This window comes from Tenrec ecaudatus, chromosome 9 (genome assembly GCF_050624435.1).
Source record: "Tenrec ecaudatus isolate mTenEca1 chromosome 9, mTenEca1.hap1, whole genome shotgun sequence".
Lineage (NCBI taxonomy): Eukaryota > Metazoa > Chordata > Mammalia > Afrosoricida > Tenrecidae > Tenrec > Tenrec ecaudatus.
This window is the reverse complement of record NC_134538.1, coordinates 142027703-142051663: the sequence shown is the minus strand read 5'-3', so window position 1 is coordinate 142051663 and position 23961 is coordinate 142027703. Positions and strand designations below refer to the sequence as shown.

At 42.4% G+C, this 23961-nt stretch overlaps 3 protein-coding genes across 17 annotated transcripts in view; all 3 read left to right on the top strand.

Moving 5' to 3' along the window:
* CADPS2 (calcium dependent secretion activator 2) overlaps positions 1 to 23961 on the top strand; it is a 520508-nt gene that overhangs the window by 150777 nt on the left and 345770 nt on the right. The gene's annotated exons all lie outside the window — the stretch shown is intronic.
* RNF148 (ring finger protein 148) lies at positions 16080 to 16991 on the top strand. Its single transcript, XM_075557690.1, has one exon. The coding sequence runs from the start codon at positions 16080 to 16082 to the stop codon at positions 16989 to 16991; it is 912 nt and encodes a 303-aa protein (XP_075413805.1).
* Positions 19552 to 20655, top strand: RNF133 (ring finger protein 133). The gene has a single exon (XM_075558371.1). The coding sequence runs from the start codon at positions 19552 to 19554 to the stop codon at positions 20653 to 20655; it is 1104 nt and encodes a 367-aa protein (XP_075414486.1).

Genomic DNA, 23961 nt, shown 5'->3' with positions numbered 1-23961 from the left:
CCAATAATAATTCTTGTCTGTTAGAAGTGATATCATGGCAATCATCTTTTAGTCATGTAGTTATCAGAGTCTGGTTGATTCGATTTCAGAAACTTTGAGAGGTGGATTTTTTTTAGGGTAAAATGAAGATTCCAAATGTTCCTCCATATATCCATTTCTTTATGAAGTATCGTCTTCATATTTACCTAATACCATAAGCTTTATTTACTGTTAAGACATTTTTAAGAATCCAGACCACCTCCTCACAGACTATCTTGCTACATGGCATTTTGAGTTTAACAATATTTTCAAAATCTACTTAGAGATGATTTTAGTAGATGTGGTTAGGTTAAAGTGTAATGTCTTATTTGATCTCATTTTTGAACTATTTAAAGCTTGTTTTCGTGTTTTAAAAAGTGAAGGAAATACACGTGGACTAAACATGCAAGGAATTCCCTCTTAGCATAAATCAGGGATGTGAATAACCTGTGCTGTCATGCAGAGGGCGTTGGACAGTGGATTATGGCAGATGTAACTGGGTTAAAATGTAATGCCTTATATTTGGACCTCCCTTTTGCCTTTTGCTTTCTTTTTTTTTTTTAAACATTTTATTAGGGGCTCATACAACTCTTATCATAGTCCATACATATACATACATCAATTGTATAAAGCACATCTGTACATTCTTTGCCCTAATCATTTTCTTTTCTTTCTTTCTTTTTTTCCCCCCTTTTCTTTTTTTACATTTTATTAGGGACTCATACAACTCTTATCACAATCCATACATATACATACATCAATTGTATAAAGCACATCCATACATTCCCCACCCCAATCATTCTCAAAGCATTTGCTCTCCACTTAAGCCCTTTGCATCAGGTCCTCTTATTTTTTCCCCTCCCTCCCCGCTCCCCCCTCCCTCATGTGCCCTTTGTAATTTATATATCGTTATTTTGTCATATCTTGCTCTATCCGGAGTCTCCCTTCCCCCCCTTCTCTGCCGTCCCTCTCCCTGGGAGGAGGTCACATGTGGATCCCTGTAATCAGTTCCCCCTTTCCAACCCACTCACCCTACACTCTCCCAGCATCGCCCCTCATACCCTTGGTCCTGAAGGTATCATCCACCCTGGATTCCCTGTGCCTCCAGCCCTCATATGTACCAGTGTACAACCTCTGCCCTATCCAGCCCTGCAAGGTAGAATTCGAATCATGGTAGTTGGGGGGAGGAAGCATCCAGGATCTGGGGGAAAGCTGTGCTCTTCGTCGGTACTACCTTGCACCCTGACTGACCCATCTCCTCTCCTGAACCCCTCTATGAGGGGATCTCCAGTGGCTGACACTTGGGCCTTGCGTCTCCACTCTGCACTTCCCCCTTCATTCAATGTGGTATACACACACACACACACACACATATTCATTCCTTTTTTTTTTTTTTTTTGCATGATGCCTTATACCTGGTCCCTTTGGCACCTCGTGATCGCACTGGTTGGTGTGCTTCTTCCATGTGGGCTTTTTTGCTTCTGAGCTAGATGGCCGCTGTTTATCTTCAAGCCTTTAAGACCCCAGTCACTGTCTCTTTTGATAGCCGGGCACCATCAGCTTTCTTCACCACATTTACTTGTTCACCCACTTTGGCTTCAGCAGTTGTGTCGGGAGAGTGAGCATCATAGAGTACCAATTTAATAAACGAAAGTATTCATGCATTGAGGGAGTGCTTGAGTAGAGGCCCAAGGCCCTTCCGCCACCTTAATATTAACCCTTTAAATGTAGATAATTACATCTATTTCCCCATCCTCATAGATATGTTTGCATGTACACGTCTTTGTCTAGACCTCCATAAATGCCCCTTGACTCCCAGCTCCTTCCTCCCTCTCCCTTGACTTGCTTTTTTTTTCTATTGAAGTTTTTCTCTCTTTTGTTATTGTGGTTCTTTTGTTAGCTTGTTTTTAATACTTTCTGTTGCATGAAATCAGGATAGGTGAATCTATTAAGACAGTCACTGGCTTAATGGTTTCATGGAAATGTGGCAGGGAGGTTGGGGAGCTAACAACAAGGAGCAGTGAAAATAATAAAATGTTCTAAAATGTATTGTGGGAATGATTGCTCAACTTTTCTTTATACGGTTAAACTATTGAATTGTGGTATGTGGAATATGTGCCAATAAAAGTGTTTAAAATTATAAAAGAGCAGTCTTCAAAGTTCCTGGAAAATGAAATTAATGGATAATGAAAGTTTTCAATGAACTTTCTGTAGTCCCCTCGTAGAGTAAACCTACCAGTTAGTGGACATAATTCCTGGTAAGTCGTATTTCTATGATAATTATTTTCAATTAAAACAACTTTATGAGTGGTAAAAGAAAAAACTCCTACATGTCTATTTCATCTGTTCAGATGTGCATCCGATTTTAATGAATACCGAGATGTGAAGTGAGGGGTAACATTACCTCTGATGGTTAAGTTATATGTCACCAGCTGAGTCAGGGTTTCCAGTGGTTTGACAATTATGATGTAATGATGTAATCTGAGAGTTATGCAGTATTGTAGCCTTCTGTTTTTGTGATCTGATGTAATCATCTTCCGTTTTCACATAACACTGTTTTTTTTTACCTAACAGCCCAGTCTTTGTACTTCCGTCATGTCAATAAGTGAGAAGAGGTAGTGTGTTTTAGCAACAACAACAAAAACAATCATATGTGTTTGATTTTGTTTTCAAATATTGTGCTTGTCTTCTGATATCAAATTTAGAAGCTCTAATAGTGTTATTTAATTTACTGATTCTGCATTTCACATTCAACCCAAATGTACATGTGGCATCTTTGAAACCATTTCTGTAGAATGCCTCCTGAGGTCTGATTGACACCTTCCTTTCAACTCAACTATCGAGCCAGAATCCACCAAGCACGTGGGATTGGAATAGCCAGGGCTCCAAATTAGGAGGCAGCCACCGGGCGTTTCATTCAGACACAATGTTTCTAAGGTCCTTCCTTTTTTGAGCAGGTTCGTTTCTCTTTGCGCTGGTTTGCGTAGGTTTTAATTTCCTCAATCTCCATAAATGACAGCAGAGGTGATTATTCTTCCTCCTGTGGCCTCTCAATCCCTAAAATGTTGATGAAGCGGTAAGTGAAGATTTTCCACTTTGGCGATTTTACTTCAGTCAGTTGAAATATATTTAATTCTGAATATGCTGAGATTTTTATCTCGGCTGTTCTAAAAATGCCTATGATACAGAGGGAAACAAATTGTTATTGGCCCTTTGCTGCCTCTTTGCAGGGGGAGTGTATGCAGAGCTGATAGTGTAGCCTGGACAGGGAGTGTTAGGGGTAGGGGTGACATAGTGGGAACTGTGAAGGGTTCTTTCAAGAGGTAAGGTATGAAATACACTTAACCTCCGTGCTCAGCGTGTTGTAAAGGAAAAAGAATAGAGACCAGCCAATTGCATTCTCCCTGCCAAGGATGCTTCTCTTATCTAAGTTGGCTTCATTGCCTGCTCTGGTACACTCACAGTAGTAGCTGTGGTGTGAATGTGGTCCGACCGAACGATGGCCCAAGGGAGTGGGGATTGGAGTGATCTGCGAAACTCAGGAAAGAACTCTGGTGGCACAACGGTTAAGTGCTTAGCTGCTCAGCAAAAGGGGGTTTAACTTCACCCCCTTGTTCCGTGTGACAAAGGCCTGATGGTCTCTGTCCATAAAGATCACAGCCAGGAAATCATAGGGGTCAATACTACTCTGCCCTATTGGGTCCTTAAGTCAGAATGTGCTCAGTGGCACCTAATTGCAGCAAGAAGCAAGTTGTGGGGATGGCTCACATGCGAGGACTTCTGGCATGTTCACCTTTAAAAGTGTCCCCATCCATCAAGCTGGCCCCCTAGAGCCCTGTATGATGGTCCCTTTTGGTATATACCTGCAGCCATTGGTTTTAGTGGGTAAAGCAGGTGGTAAGTCCATATAACATGGTGGTATCTACACCTTGGTCCTTTTCTGTATTTCTTTCAAAGCACCAAAAAAAAAAAAACTAAACTCAATATCATCAAGTCACTTCTGACTCATAGCAAACCCCTATGGATTTCTTTCAGAGACTATAACTGTTTACAGGCATAGAAAGCCGTCTTTCTCCTGACGTGCTGCTGGTAGTTTCGAACTACTGACCATATTGATCGCAGCCGAACTCGTAACCACTACACACCAGGGCTCCCAAATCACATGTACTTATAAATGGCAATCCTGACAGTTCCATTAATGACATGATTGTGATAGCGATTATTGTACACAAGCATCAGCGTTCCAAGGTAGAATCTGTGTTGTTGGAGAGAAGTTCTCACTGTTTCTATGCACTGTTACCCCAGACCACTGTATCCACTTTCTGGAGTGCTGGAACTAAGCACCACACCTGGATGGCTCACAACAGGAGACCGTTCGTTACTTGCTCACAAATTTGGAGGCCAGTCATCTGCAAAGAAAATCAGAGCTGTGTTTTCTCCTAAGGCTGTAAGGGGGTGGGGGGGGGGCTTCCTTGTCTCTACCAGCTTCTGGTCACCCCCAGGTGTTCCTTGGTTTGTGGCAGAATAGCTCTAAATCTGCCAGCATCATCGTCCTATTGTATGGATCGCTGTCTCATCTCCCCCTCCCCTCATTTTCAAAGAGGCAGAATATGATAGCAGAAATCTCTAGCTGTTGATAATGAACCTTCAGGCAGCAGTCAAGTTGGTTTCAGCATTTGGATTCATTTGAAGTGGGTTTCCTGAATACACTGAACTATGCGGAAAGATTCAGCCTCCAGGAAATATGACTACAACGTAAGTTGTCAGGTCTTTGGGGAATATGATGGAGAAAAGGATCAGTTTTACACAACCTGGGGAAATCTGTAATTTGGGGAGGAGCCTTTTGTTAATGAATGTACAGGCCACCGGTGGGTGCCAGTCTCCTCTCGTGTCTCATTAGAAAGGCCATACTCCTGCTAGGTTGGTCGCCACAGTAAAAGTGAGGATTGTGAAGACTTGGCACTAAAGCGAATGGAGAATGAACCCTTAGGTTGGGGTTTTCATGACTCAACTGAGTGGGACTAAAATTTAGCTAACTTTGACTATAGCAAGATCCAGTGTTGATTATCTCTCGCAAAACCACCTGCCGAATTGGATTGGGATCCAGCGTACTCCAGTGTAACTTCATGTTAACTTCAGTAACGATACTGGCACAGACCTTCTTTTGAAACCAGGTCCCCTGCCCAAGTACGGGGTTAGAATGCCTGCTTACCTTTGGGAGACACAACCTATTCCACTGATCAACTTCCATACCCTTATTTAACTCAACTGCCTCATGCCCGTTTAACTGTTTAGTAAGTGGGGCGCGGGGCAGAACCACAAAATGAAGCCTGTTGTTACCTGAATGTGATCTATGCAGCAGTTTTCATGGCTCTGTTCGCTTTATGGAAGGCTTTGGCCACCTTTGCCTACCTGGAGAACTGCACCCCTCCCTTCAGAGTCACATCCTATTGGCCTTCCTAAACCCCACCCTTCCTCCCAGTTCTCCCTTCTCCCTTCCTCCTTCCTCATTCCCCTTTTTCCCTCTCCTTCCAAGCTTCCTTTTCCAACTGATTTTTTTTCCAGGTAAAAAGATGTTTGAGGCAGATAGACATCATCACTTGTTGGTTTCCTGTAGTCAGATTAAGATGACATTGTAAAATGACAATCCCGTAAATTACACATATGAATTTTCCACCTTTGTGAACAAAATGCGTTCTCCTTAAGGGAAGGCTGTGGGCTATATGCTGGTGAGCTAAGATAACTGAGTACTATTTCAGGAGTTTCTGCTCTGTAATTTTACTGCATGTGGAAAATGATTCTGTCCGCTGTGAGGGGCAGTCTTTTAAGGCACATCAGCTAAAAGGGGAGGAGAGGGAAAGGGAAGAGATGGAAAGATGTTAGTTGTTAAATATTGTACACATTTTTTCCACCAGAGAAGCCTGTGGTATACGCTCCCTAGCCTTGACACTAGTTTATTTAAACTATTAACTTTGGGTTATAAAAATGAATTGTTAGTTTATTTAGTCCTTATGATAATTTCCAGGTAGAGAATCTATGCAATATAGTCTATAAATTATGTGCAGTCAATTATTTGATGAAGAAGTCTGTGTTTATTGCTGTGGGGGTGAAGATTTCTACTTTTTTCTGGTTTATTTGTTTTAAATGTCAGTGTGTCAAATTCTCATAAAGTTTTCTACGTGGTCTTATACATATCATGTTTTTGTTTATTAAAAAAGTTAAGTAACTTATCAACTAGAATGATTTATAGTCTGCTTTTTTCTTATGTCTTTGTACCTTTAATTTACACATTTTGGAGGTTGCCAGACTACGGGGGCCTCACAACTGCACATCTCTCATCATGCTTGTTTGGTGAGAGCACATTGAGAACGGGAGAAAACTTCCTAATTGGGTTCTGACAAGCCAATTTTGGAAATTAACTCAAAATAATTTTATTAGTGGCAGATGATGCCAGATATGTTGAAAATGAGCTGTAAGATCAGTGATAAACAGAATTCAAAAATACAAATTCACAGGATTGATATATTAGGGAAAGGGTTTTTATTTTTTGTTGTTTGGTTCGTTGTTGTTTTTTAATACTACAAAAGGAATCTTGGCTTGGCCATCTAATTCAGTGTATACATAGTTCCCATAAGTGGCAAAATGTGTTGGTGGTTTGAAAATTAGATATAATATACACCTGCTGAGGAGATTATCAATGCTGGATATTGTAGTTTCCATTCTAATAGAGTGAAAAGTAGGTCCACAGTCCATATAGAGGCACAATCCCATTTGCTTTCCTTAGGATTCTGGTAAAAATCATGGTAAATCCTGGGTGACTGTGGGTCCCCCATTCCCCTATACCACGGGAGCAGAACAGTTGATCCTTGGTTCTTTCTACCTTTGACCCCTCTGTCACGGAGTTACCTTGTACACCAAGCTGGAAGAAGGAGAAACCAGCCATGTGATCAGTCTTGGTTCTTGCTGCCTTCTGGAACCGCCTTTCCCTCTGTTTTTCCAGGCTGTTAACCAAGTGTGTGGGTGGAATTTTCCTGCCTTTCTGACAGTGGTATATAGGTCGTGGGATTGTGCTTTGTTGTCCTGTGCAAGCTGGACAACTGGTTTTTGAGGTGGCCTGCAGTTTGGGTTCTGTAAGCCAGACCACAGAGCATGAGGGTGATAGAACCACAAATCTCTTACCCAAAAATCGGAACCAAATTTCAGAACTTGGCTGCAGAACTTGGAACTGTTTAGACCTTAGGAAAGTGACACAGTGGCTTCACTCCGTGTTAGGGGAGAGCTTCAGCAGAGCCTGGAGCCGGTCCTTGTGATAAATGAGGATTTCTGCAGCAATGTGTACGAATAAGCACACTGCGAGACTAAATCGGTTATAAGTAGACTCACATCGATTTAGGTCAGGTTTTGCCCCCAAATGCATTTGCTGAAATTTTATGGAGGGGACAAAAAAAAAAAAAGATTTCCAGAGCATTTTGTACGGAATTGTGGATGAAAGCTTATGGCTCTTAATACAGTCTGTGAGAATAAAATCATAAGGAGTTATTAATGTTTCTCTTAGGGTCAGTGCGGGTGATTTTAAGCCCTGCTGGTGCCAAACATGTCCTTATGTTAGATTTTTTGCATGTTTGGCGTAAATTTGGGCAATTTGCTGCTGTTCTGCTGTGGACTACATGAGAGGTGTGAGTGTTTGCCATGGCCAGTGAGGACTCACGGCTCTGTACAAAGGAGGGAAACGTAGAGGAGCATGAGTGTCAGCTACAGGGGGGGGCGCATAGATGGTCCTGGGGTGCATCCTTGGAATACCTGGCGTTGTCCTCGGCAGGGATAAGGAGGAGAAAATATTTTCTGGATCTTTTCAGCGTAAACATAACCACATGAACTACTTTTTTCTGACAAGGCACAGAACTCCTGTGTGAGGAACAAAAGAGTCAAGTGCGGTCATGTGTGCATGGCTGTGGATTCACTTCTCCATCCTTCCTGACTGGCTCTGGCAGCAGCAACCCCCGGAGACAGGTGCCACATAACCAGTCCTAACTGAAGACAAAGGCTGGCCTGATCATGTTAGCTCGCAAGGAGGGATCCTGCATGGCACTGCGTAAAGCTTGTCTGCCGTGACTGAGGGTTAGGATTCAATGCGAAACCAAAGCTCAGAGGTTTACTATAAGATCCAAGGTCGTCATGTGCCAGAAGTGGCTCAAAGGGAGTGAGTTGGGTTTTTTGAGTAAGCAGGAGCCCTGCTGGGGCAGTTGTTGAAGCTCTTGGTTCCTATGCAAGCAATCAGCAGTTCAAATCCCCTGCACATGGCCGGACGGGCCTCGAGACGGATAGAGGAGTGGTGTCTCCATTCCTAAGACCATTGGAGATATGGTTGTAGGCGACTCCTGTGAAAGGGTCGTTTGACCCCCAAAGGGCCGTGAACCCCAGATTGCGACCACTGCCCTGGACACACCAGAGGAGAAAGAGTTCAGCGTTGGAAACAGTTCTTTGGGGATCGTTCTCTGTCCCGTGAGCCAGAATCGAATTGATGCCATCAAATGTAAGTGGGAGTTCCAAAAAGTTTGTGGAAAATTGGATTGTAAAATTAACAATTTCCATGAATATTTGGCAGCCCCTCATACATGTGATAAAAGGGATCAAGACCCTCATGGGAGCAGTTCCCATCGCAAACAAGGAAACAAAGTATCAAATGTCATTCTCAAAGAGGAGGCAGTATCAGTAGATAGATTCCTCAGCTCCACCCAGAATCATAAACTCGGTGCCTCATTCATCAGTCTCATAGTACTAGCCTCTTGAGAGGGTTGGAACTCATAGATTTAGGGTAACTGACCCAGATAACAGACCTAGAGTGAGGAACCACCTGGCAAAGTTAAAAGCAAGGGATTTTTGTCTCATTGTGTTTAACTTGTGTTTCTGATTCTCAGCTGTAGTCTTTGCTGTGAATATTCCTTTTGGGTGGCATAACTATTTAAAATCTGAGTCTGACTATTCAATGTACAGATAATAACCACATAGAATAAATTCATAGAAACTGAAAAAAAGATAACACATTTAAAAAACAAAAGCCCGAATGAAGTAGAAATGTTCAAAGAGACAAAACAATAAACAGAACTGAAATTTAGTTATATGAGAAGATCTCTGAGACTTGTGCTAATAAGATTGTTGAAGAAGAAAAAGTACAAATAAACACCAGTAGAAATATGCAGTGTAACAACTATCGATAAGTAATTATCTCATAATTCTTTGAACACATTTATGCCAGTAGATTTGAAACAGATATTTTACTTTTGTTGGAAACCAAATTAGTTCAAGAAAAAATAGAAAGAAAATCTGAATAAACTATTATCCATTAATATCTCCCTCAAAAATACCTGACTACCATTGAGTCAGTTCTCACTCACAGTAACCCCCTAGGATGGAATAAAATTGCCCTCTTTAGGTTCTGAGACTGTAACTCTTCACGGGAGTAGAAAGCCTCATCTTTCTCCCCAAGTTGCTTCTGGTGGTTTTGAACCACTGAACTTGTGGTTAGAAGCCCAAGGTGCAATCAACTTCCCTATAACCAAATCTCCTCCATCAAACCTCTAAACGCAACTGTTTAAGACCTTCTGGAAAAGTTAACTTCTAATTTATAAGAATTGCTTCCGATATTAAAAACATAGGAAGTTTCATTTGATGAAGCTAATCTATCTTTGCACAAACTAAAATTAAAAATTTGAAAACAGAAAATTAAAGACTATTCTCATTTTACATCTCAATTGCATCTCATTCCACAGATGAAAAATCTTTCATAAAAAAATCCATAAATGATTTTGGTGTACATTATGATGAAGTATAGTTTATCTCATGAGTGTATTGAGTGATTCAGTATTAGAAAAATCTATTGGTATATTCTATCACATTTAGATTTAGAAGGGAAAGAAGATCATTTTAATGTATGCAGAAATGACATTTATTAAAAGTCAACATCTGTTTAAGGCAAAAAAAACTCAGGCTAACACTGGAAAGAAAATGTCTGGATCTCAATCATAAATTTGCAGAAAATATCACAGTAGTGAGGATTTGAAAGCTTTTCGATGAAAATCCAGAGATCAAAGAAGCACACTGTCACAGACTCAATGTCAACTCCTAGTAATCCTGTAGGAGAGGATAAAGCTGTCTCTGTGGGTTCTAAGACTGTACCTTGTTTTAAGAGTAGAGATTCCCAGTTTTCTCCCATGGAGCAGCATCTGGTGGTTGTGAAGGGCTACCGTATCAGGACTCCAGAAGATCAGGGATATGACTTGGTTACTTGCCATCACTTCTATAATTTAGTATTTGTGGTTGTTACATAATCTATTGTCAATTTGAGACTTAGTGAAGGTGTGGAGTTTAGCCAGTCAATCAAAGTCGCAAATTGATGACCTCATTTGGAGGTGCTAAGGAGATCAATAGCTCACTAGAGGCGGGACACACACTCACTCCTGGGAGACATTACTTACAAGGAGCTAGCTGGAGTTACGCAGATACAACCAGAGCCCTGAGAGCTGGAGGAGCCACTTGGAGGCCCCTGACAGTACAGGACGCTTCTACCACCACTGGTTCCACAAGACTTGCCACCCACTTGCCTGTGACCTTCCTGTGTTCAGCATTATTGCATGGCTATGTGAATCTAAAGAGCAATTCATGGACTAGTATTGGATAAATTGGCTAATATTGGACTTGATCTGAACTGAGATAAAACTCTTTCTTATACACACGAGTCTCCCTGGATTTGTTTCTTTAGTCTACCCGGACCAACACAGCATTGTAATGGAAGTTTCAGTCAGGTCAGCCAGAAAAGCAAAAGAGAACCAATTGGGGGGGGGGGGGATAAACTATGCTTACTGATGGATAGAATACGTCTACCTAGAAAGTTCCAGAGTCAAACTATTGAAGTCGATGCATGTGGAGTTCAGAAGTTCACGGAGAAATTCCATTATCATCCCCCCCCCCCCCCCCGAACTTCATGAAGCTCCCTTGAACAATTTCAGCAATGTCTCTGATTAGAAACCTAAACTTACAGAAAGTAACATTTCTATTAAAGCAGCAGTAACTTCCTGGGAAATGATATTAGGGGAAAAGTCATTCTTAAAAACAAGTAAACTTAGAAAGTACCTTTAAGTTACATACTAAATACTACAAAGCCCCAGGGGGGAGAGCTTATAAAATATCACGGAGGGAGGTAGATAGAAGAAGGCTGTACATTGTAGCTGAATGGGAAGACTGCTGTAAAGGTGCGGATTAGAACTAGATTTACTTAGTAAATGTATCACAGCTACCAGCCTACTCTTAAGCACCTGTGTAAAATGTCTCATTTTGTCTTAGGGTACTTGCTAAGCTGATTCCAAAATTTGCGAGGAAGAGCAAGGGCTCTATCCTGCAGAAGACTGAGAATGACCTGGTGAGGTTGGCTCCCCCAGAGTAGAGTTATCAGAACAGATGACATTTTGCAATGGTGTGTTCCATAGCAACAGCTGATATAGTCTCCTCTAAAAATTGTTTCCTGGGGCATAGATGGTAATCTGGTAGTGTTGGAGCACAGTAATCTATCAAGAGGAATTACTGAGAGGCAAGTGAAAAAGTCAGCATGATAGTGGGGCAGGAGAAAGGTAAAAGGGAAGAGGAAAGATTTAGAAAGTAAAACCATTGATAGAGGTGGAACCATAATTGTGTCCATATATAATTATATTAATTCATAAAAATAGAGGTATTGGCCTATGTACATATATTTATATGGCAATATATTGAGGAAGTGGATGGACCCGGCCTCTACTCTAGCCCTTCCTCGATGCAAGAACACTTTGTTCTATGAGCTTGGCATTCTGTGATTCTCACCCTCCCAACATGATCACCGAAGACAAAATGGGTGCATAAGCAAATATGGTGAAGAAAGCTGCTGGTGCCTAGCTATTAATAGTTCTGGGGTCTTAAAGGCTTGAAGTTAAATAAGCGTCCATTTAGCAGAGAAGCAACAAGCCCACATGGAAGAAGCACGCCAGCCTGTGCAATCACGAGATGTCAATGGGATCAGGTAACAGGCATCAGAAAACCCAAAACAAATAATCATATTGTTGAGAATGAAAGAGGTCAGAGTGGAGACCCAAAATCCATCTGTAGATGATTGGGCATACTTTCATAGAAGTGTCTCAAGGAAGGGACAAGTCAGCCAGGGTGCAGTATGGCACCAAAGAAACACGCAATATTCCTCTGCTTTCGTGAGGCTTCCTCACCCTCAATATCATGACCCTACCTCTGCCTTATAAATCTAGCCAGACCAGAGCATGTATGCTGGTACAGATAAGAGCTCTCGACACACACAATTCAGTACAGATAAACCCATCAGGAGCAGAAATGGGAGTAGCGATACCAAGAGAGTGAGGGGAAGGTGGGCGTAGAGGAATGGGAGAAAAGGACAACTGATTGTTGTATAACCCCCCAAAGAGGAAGAACAACAGAAACATGAGTGAAGGGAGACTGCAGTCAGTGTATGATATGAAAATAATAATTTATAATTTATCAAGGGTTCACTAGGGTGGAAGGATGGGGAAAGGAGGGGGAAAGGAGGAACTGATACCAAGAGCTCACACAGAAAGAAAAAGCTCAGAAAATGAAGGCAGCAACATATGCACAAATGTACTTTATACAATTGATGTTATAAGAGCTATAAGAGCCCCTGATAAAATTATCTAAAATTTAATAAAAATTGTTTCCTTTATCACTCTCTTTGATGGCTGAAATTAAACTTTAATCTTATCTTTGTAATAGCACAGTATCTGGCGCACCATAATTTTTCATTGAGGTTGAGGTAAATTGATAAGTTCTTATTCTGCGTTATGTGACATGGAATATCTTCATGCAATGGCACATGGCTATACTGGAAGTGCTCACTGTTACATACCAAGAAAATTGGAAGACACAGTTACCTGGACACCAAACTAGAAGACACCCATTTACATGTCTATTCCAAATAAAAGTGATAGAGTGTATGAAATATAAACAATATCTTTAGTAATATTTGCAAGTAAAATTAAGATTAAGTAATTCAAATATATTTGGGAGCAGTACATTGACAGGGAAGTTCCAGAATTTCAAGCCAGATTCAGAAAAGGACATAGAGGAAGGAATGAAAGCAGAGGGTCTCAGAAAGATGTTTATTTGTGTTTTATTGAGTATATGCCGAGACATTCAACTGTGTAATGGCTAGCATGCACTAACCTTTCACCCTTTGATTAGCAGCTGATTGCTTAACCACTGTGGCCAGTGTCACGAAGACAGTGTCACTTATAAGCAAGACTTGGCTCTGGGTCCCATCGTGAACCGGCCTTTCCGAGGCCCATCTCTCTGCTGCCGAGTGGGCTTTTTGCCTTGAAAGCATGCGCTTCAGGAGACGCTGGTCTCAGTGGCTGCGTGGCCTTTGCAGTGCTCTCTGCCTGCTCCCTCCCAGGAGCTGGCCGGCCCTGCTGGAACTTCTGAAGACCTGGAGTTGAGCTCTCTGGTGTTCCCTGTTCTGGCCCTACTTCTATCTCTGACTCCATCACCTTCCTCTACTACAATCTCCCAGGAGGACCCTACCTCAGAAAGTCAGGTTCACTTGGACTTGTTGCCGAGTTAGCAGACCTCGCACAGTGCTCTCTTATCCCCACATTGTATTCTCCGCACTCTTTTAGTCCTCTTTATTGCTCTTGTGGGAGAACATGATCATTAAAGTCACAAGAAGCTGAAGTCTTAGTTTATAGCTGCGTGATATTCTTTGTTTTGCACACCCAGCACTCTTTCCCCTGGATTTAGAAAGGCAAGGAGGGAAAAATGTAATGGTATATTTTAAAAATACAGTTTTCCCTTTACTTGTTGCATTTATGTCTGTGAAAATATACGAGTAATTTAGGAGAAATGAAAGAATATGAGAGAAATTGAGAAAAAGACTACATTAATGTTCATGAGAGTTTACTAATTTGCAATCAAATGTCATAAAATTTTAGAGTAGCATTTTATTGTAAAAATAAAGATGTTGCTTTCAGAAGAGATTTATTATTAGCTCTATTTGCTTTTTTGCTGTTCTCAGTAAACCACTTAAGAGACAGTTTTCTGTTGCGCCCCAAATCCCATTATGATTCATGCAATTCCTCATAGAAAACCCAGGCGGTTGTCATTTTCTAGCTTAAATGCAAATGGAAAGTGTTTGGTGAATTCCAAGGGATCTCTGACTTGGGTGATTTTTGGAAGCCTCTTTGGAATTCCTTATATCTCAGAGTTGCTATCTGAGGAGAGTAATGTGAATATATTTAGTGGTTTTGTGTTTTTTCTATTACGGTGGAGATCATTGCGCGTTTCACATTTCTAAGAGTAGAGGTCGTGCCAAGGATAATAGAGCGACGGGGGTTGTTGATTCCCTCCTTCGAGAACCTAATGAGAAAGATAACCTGCTTGAAATTTCAACTCGTTACCTAGAACTGAGAAGATACTTGCTTACAGCTAAGTTTGTGTAGAACTCTCTTGTTCACCCAGATGATGGCCTCTTTCAGGGCAGGCCCACGTTGCATCTTCTTGAACACAAAGTCTGGTCGCATCAGTACCTTGTGTAGAAGGATTATTGTTGGTGCGGATATTTAAACATTATCCTTTGGAGATATTTAGAGTCTGTAGCTGCATTTCATTTATCTTTTCACCATCTGGTTCATACCCTCGTTCCTTGGTGGTAGAACACCGATGCGCTTCCCCCCTCTTCTGACCATGTGTTCACCCAGGAAACGGGTTCTTTACAACTGGCTCGACCTTGATGCATCTATAAGTCAATCACTGTGATGACCTTTCAGTGTCCAGAGAAACATTAGCCATGGGTTTGTGAGCAGTTCTAGCCAGAGACACTGAAGGAAGTGTAGTTGCTTTGTGCTTTGTTTTAAAAAGGGTTGCGGGGGATGGGAAGGGAGTCCTTGCTCTTCAAACATGACTTGAGAGGATTAAGCTCCTTTTTTTGCCCTCATGTCTGTATTTCCTGTGTGGAACGACACGAGCCACCTTGCAGTCCTAACCTAAGAGGAAAAGCGGACGTACTAATCCAGGCTGAAAGAAGAGATAAAAAGAACAGGGTTTTTTGAGCCGCTGGATCAAGCAGCCCTGGTACATACTTCTGTTACCTTTGCCTAGGTGCATGATTCAGCAGAATATGAAACTCCTTCACACGAAACGTTTAAGTAATATCGATTTACCTTCAAGTTGCAAACCAGTCTCCTAATCGAAACTCAGCCTCTGTTCTCATTTACTCTTTTTCCCTCGGGCTCTGTCCTTTCCTCCACAGTTCCTATCATGAGGATTTGCAGTTACTTGCTTGTGGATGTTGGTTTACTCCCTTCCCTCACTAGATAATAAGCAAAACGGAAAGTTTGTAGGCACTTTGTGCCAAATCAGTAGGCCTTGGATAAGCATTTACTGGAAGAAGAGATTGACGATGTGTTACTCCCAATTCCTAACAATGGCATCTTTGGGGGCCTGGACCGTACACAATGCTGGTCGGTGGCCAGGGACATTTTTTAGTGCATGAATGATTTCTACTTCTGCTGGATGGGGAGTAAATCAGTGGGGGAGTAGCTGGATAGCTTTTTCAAACCCATCTAGAAGTAGGACAGAGAATCAAGACCCCCAAAACCTGATCTATTTAGTTATCATCCCAGAGTTTCTGACCAGGAGTCAGTGCCTCATAGCCTTTGACCAATAGGATTTCAGTACACAACATACTCCTGGAGTAATATAAGCCCCTGGATTGGCTGAACTACTTCTGATGTCACAATTTCCCCATTAAGAAGTCATACTGTTTTTGAAATCACATTGTACTCATTGCAACTCTTGTTATTTTGTTTCCTGAGAAGAAAGCTAAAGCTACCCCAACATAAGAACACTGGATGGAGCGAGAGATCTGTGGCTCACCTAGAATTTTCCACTGGCGTGATTTCATGACCGACTGCCAAGAGTAGGAGCCAGCTTCTTTCCTTTCTTTTACAGTAGATATTATTTTGCTTCTCAGGCGTGTCAGGTCGTAGGCTAATGGAGAAATGAGCCTACCTGGACTTACCCCTTCTGCTCATAGTTGTGGTTCATCTCAACTCCTGCGACTCGGCATCTTTCTGCTACTTAGCCTCCCTGAGTCGAGAGGAAAAGCCATCTGGACGGCCCACCTGAATATAACCTTCCAGGTGGGCAATCGGATCGTATCAGAATTAGGAGAGAGTGGAGTGTTCGGGAATCATTCGCCCCTGGAAAGGGTGTCTGGTGCAGTGGCCCTTCCTGAAGGATGGAATCAGAATGCTTGTAATCCTATGACCAATTTCAGCAGGCCGGGACAGGCAGAGTCCTGGCTGGCCCTCATTGAACGAGGAGGCTGTACGTTCACCCACAAAATCAACGTGGCAGCAGAGAAGGGAGCAAATGGGGTGATCATCTATAACTATCCAGGTACCGGCAACAAAGTGTTCCCCATGTCCCACCAGGGAACAGAAAACATAGTCGCAGTGATGATAGGCAACTTGAAAGGCATGGAACTTTTGCATTTGATTCAGAAAGGTGTGTCCGTGACCATCATAATTGAAGTGGGCAGAATGCATATGCCTTGGCTGAGCCACTATGTCCTGTCTCTGTTTACCTTCCTGGTGGCTTCCGTTGCCTACCTCTTCTTGTACTGTGCGTGGAGACCCAGAGTGCCCAACTCTGCCACCCGGCGGGGAAGACCCATCAAGGCCGACGTGAGGAGAGCCATTAGTCAGCTTCAAGTGCGAGTGCTCAAGGAAGGTGACAAGGAACTAGACCCCAATGAAGACAACTGTGTGGTTTGCTTTGACACCTACAAGCCCCAAGATGTTGTGTGCATTTTAAACTGCAAGCATTTCTTCCATAAGGCATGCATTGACCCTTGGCTGCTAGTCCATAGGACATGCCCCATGTGCAAGTGCGACATTCTGAAGACTTAAGACACCCGGAGAATCTTCTCAAGATGTTGCCGAGTTTTCCCCAAAATTGAAATTAGGTGAATTCTCTTATAGTACTTTCCATAGAGAGAAGATCCAACCCGATCGTCTCTACCCAAGTACTAAAGAGGGTGAAATTGGTCTTGTTTTTAAAAATAAAACTCCATATCATGTCCATGCTACTTGAACTGGTTTTGTGAATTGCTTTTCATTGTTATGCCATTGTGGCCTGAGAAAAGAGTACTGTGTGTGGCAAAAAAAACAATATTCACTTCGATCTTCAAATTAGAATTGTTTATGATCCTGATGTCAACAGGAACAGGTCATGGTATTTCAAAGTTTCTTTTTTAAAAATACTAGTAGTTGTGGTCTGTTTTTATAATGTAAGTCTTGGTAATCAGTTTTACTAATACCCAGAATTTTTCAAAACTACTGACCAGTTAGTGTTCAATGTATTCTAAATAGTTACTTTAGATGGATGTTGTTTGGGAGATTTGACTAAAAATATTTGAAAGTATTATGGCCTCATCTAGTACAGGCTTACGCATGCGTGCACATACACCTTTGTTCTCAAAAACTCTTAGAGTCTTAGTTGAATCCATTCCGTTGGCTAGAAATGTCCCAGTGAATGCTTATCTTTTCTTCTCAAAATGGTAGGGAGTGTTTCTCTATTGGAGGCATTTTGGTAACCATGAAAGAACAGAGCTGAAATTTTGTTCAATTGCTCTTTCAAATCTTTTGCCTCTTTGTGTCTTAATGACAAAACGAGCGAGTTAGATTTTTGTTGTATTTTATTGAAAATCTCTTCTTATGGGTATGGTAAACTATGCATTCCCAATCCAGGTGGCACTTCATAGTCCATACACTTCTCTGATAGATTTTTTTTTAATGGGGTCTTTGTGGAAAACAAGCAAATTAGTGAGGGGTTATTGGAAAGAAAAATCCATCATGGAGAATTGAAGGTTTGACATAGATTTCCTTCCCCTACCCTTCTGTTTTCCACCAGTGGGACCCTTTTCCCTTTCCTCCCAAAAGTTGCTGATTGGCATTTCACAAGCTATACAGATCCCTTAGTCCCCATGAGACCCAGACAAAGAACCTCCTCCCAGCACCTACCCATACAAGGCCGGAGACATTTATGTTCAAGGTCAAAATATTTGACTCTGGTTTCCCAGCTGCTGAAAAAGAAGCATTGAAATAGATCCTCAGCAAGGTGTTTGGCGGGGGAGTGGCTGACCGTGCTGGGTAGCAATGCTTTGTTTGGCTCTGAAGCGATGCTGTGCCGTTGTCACCAGTGTAATGAAAAGAGAGTCGGGGCTGACGTGTCTGAGGGGTCTTCCATTAGGGGTGTGCCGGGCGCGTGGCAAACACTTCGTTGAGAAAATAATCCATTACGAACCACAATTTGCACTGCTGACAATGGCTAGCTTTAAGTGACAGCCTTGAAGTTGTTGTTGTGCGTTTCGAATGAACAGTTGCATTCTTGTTGAGAAAAAAAATTGTGTTGAATCAAAAATGCAATTAGGAAGAAAGACCTGGAAATCTAGGGCTGAAAATCAACCAGTGAGAGCCCTCTGGCTCCCACGGTCCCTGATCACCAGCCTGCCCTGCAATGGACGTGGGACCAGGGGGAGTTGTTCCTAGTGGCCGTGAGTTGGGTCTGACTTTAGGACCGCTGATTGCTGTATTTAGTCATTTTCCTGCTTCCTCCTCTTCCCTCAAAATAGGGTTCGATTAGGGACAGATGTCGGGTCTGCAATGAAAAGATAATGAAAACTGGAACTTCTTGAAACTCCTCTCTCTCTCTCTCTCTCTCTCTCTCTCTCTCTCTCTCTCTCTCTCTCTCTCTCACACACACACACACACACACACACACGTACACACACACGTACACACACACACAGGTGCTTCAATATGTTATAAATCATTAGCTCTTAAGTGCATTGCTTTTACCTCCCATCGCTCAGAGTGCTAATTTTTAAATGATCATTTGTTTTTCAAAAGCTTTCCATTTTGTTGCAAATATATTCATAGTGAAGAAAAAATAATCACATGGCTCTCTTAACTCGTGCTTTCTGGCTTTGACGGGCAGACAGTTCGTGAATTTTATATGAAAGAAAGTCACATTTAATTTTTAACTTAAATGATAACTGCTGACAGTATATGTAGCTTAGTCAATCATATCACATCACCTGTAACACCACTTGAAACAGGCAAGGCCATACATTTCCTGCAGGCTCTAAGCTCTTATCCAATTGGCTGTGTTTTCTTTTATGTCATAATCACATGGCCCAAGAGTAAGCAGTAGCTGGACACTCAGTAGGGAGACTGGGGCTTTCGTTTAATCTCTTTCCTCTCTCTAATAAAACATCTGAAACGCATAAGATATCTTCAAGAACTCCTTATGAAAACATGTTGGAAGATATTGGAACTGATTTTCACCCCGAAGATTTTTTTCATTTGCAACTGAGTGCCTGCCAATAGATGTGGAGGTCACCCTCGGACGGTGGCTGGGCTCTACGGTCGCTGGGCGAAGAGAGAGATGAGGGCACTCAAGGTTGGCATGGGAGGAAAGAATACCGTATCCTGGCTGGTGAAATTCAGTTTTCTTTGGCTTCTTAGTCCAAACTGTTGCAGGGCCGATGCTATTTGGACTGCTTACATGAACATTTCCTTCCATGTTGGAAATCACATGTTGTCCGAGTTGGGAGAGACGGGTATATTCGGAAGAAGCTCCACACTGAAGAGAGTGTCAGGCATTATTGTGCCACCAGATGGAAAGTCCCAAAATGCATGCCATCCCAATACCAGTTACAGCCAGGCAAAGGGCATTCAGACTTGGCTTGCACTTGTAGAACGAGGAGGCTGTACATTCACACAGAAGATTAAGGTGGCCGTCGAGAAAGGAGCCAGAGGTGTAATCATCTATAACTTTGCTGGAACTGGCAATCAGATGTTCCCCATGTCTCACCAGGCTTTTGAAGACTTTGTGGTGGTGATGATTGGCAACTTGAAAGGCTCCGAAATCTTCCATTTGATTCGGAAGGGGGTTCATGTCACAGCCATGATTGAGGTGGGGAGGAAACACATCATCTGGATGAATCACTACTTTGTGACTTTTGTCATTGCCACAACTGCTGTCTTAGCCTACTTCATCTTTTATCAGATCCACAGAGTTTGGGTAGCAAGAGTTCAGAACAGGAGATGGCAGCAATTCGCAACACATCTCAGGAAAGCGTTTGCCCAGCTCCAACTCAAGGTGTTGAAAGACGGGGACAAGGAAATAACACCAAATGGAGATATTTGCGTCATTTGCTTTGAAGTCTATAAGCATAATGATACAATTCGTGTTCTAACTTGTAATCATTTTTTCCATAAGAATTGCATTGACCCTTGGATTCTAGACCACGGGACGTGTCCCATGTGCAAATGTGACATTCTTAAAGCTCTGGGAATTCAAGTGGATGTTGAAGATGGGGCAGAATCCTTGCACGTTCTGATGTCGACTGAACTGCGTGGGTCCCTACTGCCTAATGACCTGGGGACAAGTAATGAACTTCCTCCTGCAAGAAGATTCACTAAAGTGACCCACCTGAATGAGCAACGGAGGACTTGGAATGACAGCCAGCTTAATTCAGAAGTAGAAGAGGGTCATCCTTCATCTTGACAGGAGGACCTTTGAGGAAGTAGATTAAACCGGTTTGCCAAGTCTGGCAAACCATTTGGCCTGTCCTAAGTATGGCTTTTGTGTCCGTTTTGTTGTTGTTCTGTTCAATTTGATAGATTGCTTATCAAGCCTCAAAGATGGGGGGGGGGGGAAGCCTAGCAAGAGTTTTAATACTTTATAGACTTTTGCTAAATTATTTTTTTTGTCCAGGTCTGTTACACCTCTGAGTATAGATGTTTATTTCTATGTGCACAGGCATTTAAAAAAAAACAGAGCACAAAGTTTTGGGGTTTTCTTCCTAAATGTTTTTGTACATGTTTTAGACTCTGAAGGAGAAAATTGTCAGTAAGTTGCATGTTACTTATAATATTATGCTTAAAAACGTTTTATACTTTATGTGTGTGCTGCAAAGAGTGAACTTTATCCTTTGATAGTATACTGACAATATAATATATTGTTGTAATTGCTTTACTGAATTGTTTGGAAAATGTTTGCATTTGTGTGTGTGTGTGGACTTTTATCTTGAGACAGTTCACACAATGAGGGTAGTACCAGCATGCTTTGCAAGCGAATGTGGCTTTGCTGATCAATATTGTTTATCATAATTGTGAACTATTCCATATATGTATGCAGTGGAAAGAATCCCTGGACTATTTATTTCACGTGTCCTCCTTAAGTAATGGTATTACATTATACCATTACATTTTTAAAAGTAAAAATATTCCAGGGTGCTTGAGATAACCGAAGCCCACTGCAAGCTAGTCAGCGCTTAGTGACTCTGTAGGCCAGAGCGGAATTGTTCCCCACATCTCCCAAGTCTGTAACTCTTTCTGGAGGAGACAGTCTAATGAAGTGGGGTTAGAGACACCAGGCTTCAGCTACCCAGCACTTAAACTGCAACACCCCCAAGAGCCTGCGGCCATCAACTCCATTCTGATTCACAAGGACGCCATGGTCAAACTACTCTAGCCAGAGTTTCTGAGACTGTGAGCCTTTGGGGAAACAGCCTCATCTTTCTCCCAAGGAATGACTGGTGGATTCGAACCTTTGGCCCAATACATAATCTCTTGTACCACCAGGGTTCCTTCACAGTGCTCTAAGGGCTGCTTCATTTGAGATGAAAAGTAACAGTATTAGAACTTATTAAGACAGTTTGACATGATGTTTCATTCACCGAAAGCCTGGGCCTACCACTGTCCCAGGCATTCGCATGCTTGGTGAATGCATGGATGGGCACTGATAAATGCTTTCTTCATAATGCAACTGTGATGTACTATGAAAAACCGGGCTGTTTTTCTCAGTCGTTCAAAATGAGAAACACATGTTGGAAATGTTCATCCTAAACTACTTTAATAAAAGGTTAAGTTCTGATTGCAACCCAAGAGCATTCATGATTTCCATTGAACATGCATTCTTTTATCGAGGAGTGTGAGACCTTCCAGCTCCAGCGGTGCTTTGAATTGTTGGGTTACTCCGGGGAGAGGCCCGTTGATGAGGAATTTTGTGAGTGTCTCTGTGTGAGGAGCACTGGGTTTAGGAGAGACATAAAGCCATTCCCTGCGGGAGGGAGGGATCGGCTAAAGAGGAAGAACCCATGACTGTGAGCAGCACTGCAGGAGAATCACTTCTTAAGCCAGATTAGCCTGCCACTGTCAGACTAGCCTCACTTGGCCGCTAGGAGCTCATGGAGGAGGGGTTGCCCTCCATGGGCATTCATTAAGGGGTGGTTGGCATAGCTAAGTGGTGGGAGACTGCAAAAAGTTCATGAAAAATGGAACAAAAAGATAATGGAGTTTTCCTAAGAACTTTTTGAAGTGTGCCTGTGTGTGTGTGTGTGTGTGTGTGTGTGTGTGTTTAAAATTTAAGTTGATGTTTAATTAGGCTGCCAAAACAAAGCTCCCAAAAGTGGGTAATCTTAAAGCAAATTTATTTACTTGCCTGTCTGGGAGGTGAAATTCCTAATTGACACCATCACCGAGGCTGTGCTCTCCGATTGCTGTGGAAGGGGGAGGCGGGGAGGGAAGAAGCCACACACCCAGCCTCCTCTCCTCCTTTGTCTGGTAGCCCTGGTGTCTTTTGGTGTGCATTGGCTTGGAGATGTATATTCATAAAGTGCCTGTCTTCCCTGTGTACGACCCTGTCCCCATATTTGTCCCCTTTTTATATAAAATGCCACTTAAAGGGATCAGCATAAGACCCACCCTACCCTAGCCTGAGTCAACTGATCCTTTCTTTTAAGAAGACCTTGTTTCCCCAAGCCAGGTCATATCCACAGATACAGGAGTTAGGACTTAAACTTATCTGTTCAGGGGGGTGGGAGGTGGGCAGTTCAATTCATAGCAAGTATGGGGAGGCAAGAAAGTTTATGTTGGTTCCCTTGGAGGCTGTCATTGTCGCGTGCTTACTGGGCCACGGACCGAGGGCTTCCACAGCTGTTTCTTGTATGTCAGAACAAAGCAGTCATTTTAATCTGTCTTCAGCGCATTGTAAACAGATCAATAAACCACGCTGACTTGGAGTCTAATAACCAGGCCCTGGAAGCAGCACTGCTAGGGCAAATGTTAGTTATTATTCTGGTGGATGACTTTTACCTGGACTCTCTGCCTTTTGTACACAGTGATGCACATGTAGATATGTGTCTCAATGGCACGGGAATGAATATAAGGGAATTATTTTGCCCTGAGTACCAGTGTTGTAACGGGTTTCTTTATTTCTTCTTGCTATATAATTTTGCTTTTTCTGATAAAATGAAAATTTCACATACCCCTCCCCTCTTCCTCTTCTGCTTAGTAGGTAGTTGACATGCTCATACAAAGGAAGCTTACTAGAGTGGGGTGCCTCTAGGACGCAGTTCCGGGAGCTGGGCTAGTGACCCCCAGACTTGAGCTGAAGACCTTCAGGTTGAGGCTCACAGCAGTGGCATTCCCTTCTGGGCATTTATTAGAACTTTGTAACAAACACGTCCTCATCAAACAACTACCCTGAGGGTTTCTCACGGGCACTGCAACCTTGTTCACTTCTGTAATAAACTCTTTAATCATAAATTTGTCTGTGGGCTCTCGGTGTCCCCATGTGTATCAGAATATAACTGGGCTCTGTAGTCTTTTCAAAGGCTGGGTTTCTAGAAGTCAATCGCCAGACCTTCCTTTCAAGGCACCGAGTGTCATCTCAGGTCCCTGGATAGTGCAAATCATGAACGTGCCTGGCGGTGCACTGCCAGATGGGTGGTGTGAGTCCACGTGTGTGAAGCAGAGAATGGGGTGGGTGTGGCAGGTATGGTAGCGATAATCGTAGTTTCGATATGCT